This window comes from Nicotiana sylvestris, chromosome 10 (genome assembly GCF_000393655.2).
Source record: "Nicotiana sylvestris chromosome 10, ASM39365v2, whole genome shotgun sequence".
In the NCBI taxonomy this organism is placed as follows: Eukaryota; Viridiplantae; Streptophyta; class Magnoliopsida; order Solanales; family Solanaceae; genus Nicotiana; species Nicotiana sylvestris.
In genome coordinates this window covers 36130150-36135185 of record NC_091066.1, presented here as the reverse complement: position 1 = coordinate 36135185, position 5036 = coordinate 36130150, and the positions used below count along the sequence as shown (strand labels likewise).

Here is a 5036-nt window from a genome sequence, read left to right as displayed (position 1 = left end):
AATGATTGAATCGAGCAAATTCCTGGAGTACCACCTGTCATCAAAGGCATTGACGTTGATAGATATTCTCAACAACCTTGGAAGCCAAGTGCAGCACCCTTGTCTATTCCCAAGAAATTCAAAATGACTGATATTCCCAAGTATGACGGGACAACCGATCCACGTGATCATGTATCTGCTTTTACCACCGGAGTAAAAGGCAATGATCTAACTAAACAAGAAATTGAGTCAGTCCCACAAGAAGTTCGGAGAAACACTCATCAAAGGAGCACTAACATGGTATTATCTTCTACTTGAAAATTCTATTAACTCTTTTGTTGAGCTTGCAGATTCTTTTATAAAAGCGCATTCCGGTGCGCAAAAAGTTGAAAAAAGAATGGAGGACATATTTAAAATAAAACAAGGAGATGCGGAGTTGCTTCGTGAATTTGTAGACAGGTTTCAACGATAAAGAATGCTGCTACTAAGGGTACCTGACAATTGGACAACCATGGCATTTGCAAGCAATTTAAATGACAAAAGCTCGGAAGCCATAAGAAGACTCAAGGAAAGCTTGAGAGAATTCCCAGCCACGACATGGAACGATATCTATAACAGGTATAGCACCAAGCTACGAATAGAAGAAGACACCATTGCTCAATTAAAAGCTGAAGATCGAACAAGTTCTAGACGCTCCTAACCAGAAAGAAGAATAGGTAAGAACAGGTACAACCCTTATATGGGACCTTCGGGACGAGAAACGTGCCCCAGGTTTGAAAACGTCTGGTTAGAATATAGATCATCAAATAGAGATACGAGCTCATCCTCATCAAGATCTAGAAAAGATCGGGATGAACGAAATAGATGTAACACAAGAATTGGAGACTATAACTTCAATGTAAGTACTTCTGAATTAATTACATTACTGAGAAATATGGGCGATAGGGTTCGATGGCCCAAAAAAATGAGGTCTAACCCAAATAAAAGAAATCCTGACTTTTGGTGCGAATTCCATAATGATCATGGACACAGAACATCAGATTGCAGATTATTGCAAGGTGAGGTAGAACAATTACTAAAATAGGGCTATCTAACAGAACTGTTTACTGAAAAAGGTAAACAAGCATATATGAAGAATAGGCAGAAGACCCCAAAACCACCATCTCCAAAGCGAACAATGAATGTGTTACATGGAGGCGAGGAAGTGAACAGAGTAGTCTGCAAAAGAACAACAAAATTCACAATCACGCACGAGAAGCGGAATCGTGAAGACGTGGAAGTAAATAATATATCATTCGATGACGTAGACGGATTAATGCTTCCACACAATGATGCACTGGTAATATCCCTACTTATACACGACACTAATGTAAAAAGAGTGTTGATTGATCCAGGTAGCTCAGTCAACATCATTTTATCGAGAGTTGTGGAAGAAGTGCTAATGGAGGATCAAGTAATCGCAAAAACACGAGCCTTATCAGGGTTTGACAACTCAACGGTCATAACAAAAGGGGAAATTGAGCTTAGCACCTATGCAGAAGGAGTAATCAAAAATACTAGATTCTAAGTCATTGATACTAATATGGCCTACAACGTAATCATGGGGAGACCATGGATCCATGACATGAAAGCAATACCATCTACCTTACATCAGGTAATTAAATTCCCTTCCAAGTGGGGAACTCAACAAATTCGTGGCGATCAACAAACCTCAAGAAATATAAATTCCATAGTACACTCTAACAAAAAAGAAAAAGCAAAAGAATCAAAAGGCGAGGAAATAGCCCAAACAGGTACGGAAAAAACTATTGTCCAAACAGGTACAGAAGAAGTAACCATGAGAAGGTGAACCAAGTCACCACGGAAGAAGTATCAAAACATACGGACATGGATTCCAGACCTGATGTCATTTAGAAACCAGAAGATAACAAGCATATCAAAACAACTACGGAAGAGCTCGAAGTTGTTCGAGCAGAAGCCTGAACAAAAAGTTCATATAGGCACGAGGCTAAGCCCCAACAGGAGAGGTATGTTAATTGAATACTTAAAAGCTAACACAGATTGCTTTGCATGGTCCCATTCAGACATGACAAGTATTCCTCCAAAAGTGATGACTCATAAACTAAATGAAGACCATACTTCGTGCCTGTCAAGCAAAAGAAAAGAAAGCAAGGACCATTCAAGAATCAAGTGCTCGATGAAGAGGTCATGAATTGTTAAGTTTTCTAGATATGTACTCTGGTTATAATCAGATAAAAATGGACCCCTCAGTCGAGGAAAAAACTTCCTTTAATACAAACAAGGGGACTTATTGTTACAAAGTCATGCCTTTTGGCCTGAAAATTGTTGGAGCCGCGTATCAAAGGCTAGTGACCAAGATGTTCTAGGAACATCTGGGGAAAACAATGGAAGTGTACATCGATGACATGCTGGTGAAATCAACACAAGCGGAAGATCATTTTCAACATCTTTCAATTACCTTCGAAATCCTACACAGGTATAATATGAAGCTGAATCCAGAAAAATGCGCCTTTGGCGTAGAATCAGGTAAGTTTTTGGGTTTCCTTGTATTAAATAGAGGAATAAAGGTAAATCCTACTCAAATTAAAGCTATTGATGAAATACCCAATATACTTACGAGTAAAAAGGAAGTTCAAAGACTAACAAGAAGAATTGCAGCCTTAGGAAGATTTATCTCCAGGTCTTCGAAGAAGAGTTTTAAATTCTTTTCAGTTATAAAGAAGAATGAGTTCGAATGGACTGAAGAATGTCAACAGGCTCTCAAAGATCTGAAGGCCTATCTATCAAAACCCCTCATTGATGTCTAAGCCAAAAGAGGGGGAAAGATTGTACGTCTATCTTGCCGTTGTAGAAATTGTCGTAAGTGCAGTACTGGTAAGAGAAGACAAAGGTAAACAATCTCCAATTTATTATGTAAGCAAGTCTTTACTAGATGATGAAACTAGATACCCACATCTAGAAAAATTAGCCTTAGCTCCAATCATGGCAGCTAGAAAATTATGACCATATTTTCAATGTCATCCAATCACTGTTATGACCTCATACCTATTGAGAAATATTCTGCATAAACAAGAATTATCAGGAAGGTTAGCTAAATGGAAAATAGAATTAAGCGAGCATGACATAATATATAAGCCTAGGACTACAATAAAGTCTCAAATTTTAGATGATTTCGTTGCTAATTTTAATACTAGCATAATCCTTGAAGTGGAAAAAAAGTTACAACTCTTTAACGGGGCTAATCCAGGTGTATGGATCCTATTTACTGACAGCTCTTCTAATGTAAAAGGATCTGGCTTGGGAATTGTTTTAATATCATCTACGGGTGAAAAGATACGACAAGCTATTAAATGTTATCCCATAACTAACAATGAAGCAGAGTACGAAGTTGTCATTGCAGGACTTGAACTGGCACGAGAACTCTCAATCAAGCAGATCGTGATCAAAAGCGACTCTCAACTAGAAGTAAACCAGATGCAGGGGACTTATATTGCCAGAGAGACTCAGATACAACAATATCTGGAAAAGGCACGAGATCTAGTAAGACAATTCCAATCATGGAAGGTTGTGCAAATACCCAGGGAGGAAAATGCAAAAGCGGATGCATTAGCTAACCTCGCAGCAGTTGCAGAAGTGACAAATAAAGACAATGCAATTGTCATTCACTTATTTCATTCAGCAATCGACCAGGACAAAAATGAGAATGGTACCGTACCCGAAGATAAAAAAGTAGCTCAAGCACTTTGCCGAAAAGTTGCATGGTACTGCCTCGTTAGAGATACTTTTACCGCAAAATGTTTGGAGATCCCTTAGCAAAGTGCCTCAGACCCAATCAAACGGAATTCATAATGAAGGAAGTACACGAAAGACACTGCGGAAACCACACAGGAGCAAGATCCTTAGTCAAAACCCGAATCAGAGCAGGGTACTATTGGCCCAAAATGGAAGAAGAGGCTGAGAGTTTCGTAGCTAAATGCGACAAATGCCAACGATATGCTAACAACATGCATAGACCAGCAGAGTTACTTCACCCAGTGGTATCACCATGGCCATTCATGAAATGGGGCATGGACATAATGGGACCCCTTCCCCCAGCTAAAGGAAAGGTACGGTTCTTACTCGTATTAACTGATTATTTCACAAAGTGGGTGGAGGCAAACACTTTTAAACAGGTGCAAGAAAAAGAAGTGAAAAGCTTCATATGGAGACACATAATATGCCGCTTTGGAATGCCAAAGGAGATGGTATGTGATAATGGCCCGCAATTCATAGGCTCACAAATCACAGAATTTTTCGAAAGCTGGCAAATTAAACGAATCACTTCATCACCATATCACCCCGTGGCTAATGGGCAAGCCAAGTCAACGAAAAAAGTCATCGTTAATAACCTAAAGAAACGGTTGGAAAAAGCCAAGGGAAACTGGCCCGATGAGCTACCGGCAGTATTATGGGCTTATAGAACTACTGCAAAAACAGCCACGGGAGAGACTCCATTCGCTCTTGTTTACGGTTCAGAAGCTTTAATACCGGTGGAAATTGGCGAACCAAGCACAAGGTTCACAACAGCCACGGAGGAAACAAACAACGATGATAGGCAAAAAGGTTCAAGTTTACTTTTGTACAGTTAAAATTATACTAACCATTTTAGATGATAGGCAAAAAGCTAACACATCACTAGATGATGATATTAGACCTGCAAAGACACGAGGAAGTAACTGAATTCCCGGTCTAGGGTTACAACTTTCTGATGGACATTTTAAAGGGTTAAGCAGTCATCATCTAAAAACTATATACCTTCAAGTCCCGTATGTTTTTCCTTTTCAGGAAAAGGACCACAAAGAAGGAATAGTCAAGTGCTCGAGATTTCATTCTTCAAAGCTCAAACACTTGGGGGACTATACAGTATGGAAGGCAAAGATGAAGCAAAAAAGACTCAAAACAAAAAGCCTGACTCAAAAACCTTCGCAAACAAATTCGTAAATGTAGACGAATGTTCAGGTTAAAGGCACAATATTAGTTACGGGTAAAAATGCACA

The 5036-nt window shown here is 39.2% G+C and overlaps 1 protein-coding gene across 1 annotated transcript; it reads left to right on the top strand.

Moving 5' to 3' along the window:
- Positions 1-490: 490 nt before the first annotated feature.
- LOC138879189 (uncharacterized) lies at positions 491-1546 on the top strand. The gene is made up of 2 exons (XM_070158783.1): positions 491-662; positions 1095-1546. The coding sequence occupies exons 1-2, from the start codon at positions 491-493 to the stop codon at positions 1544-1546; spliced, it is 624 nt and encodes a 207-aa protein (XP_070014884.1).
- Positions 1547-5036: the final 3490 nt, after the last annotated feature.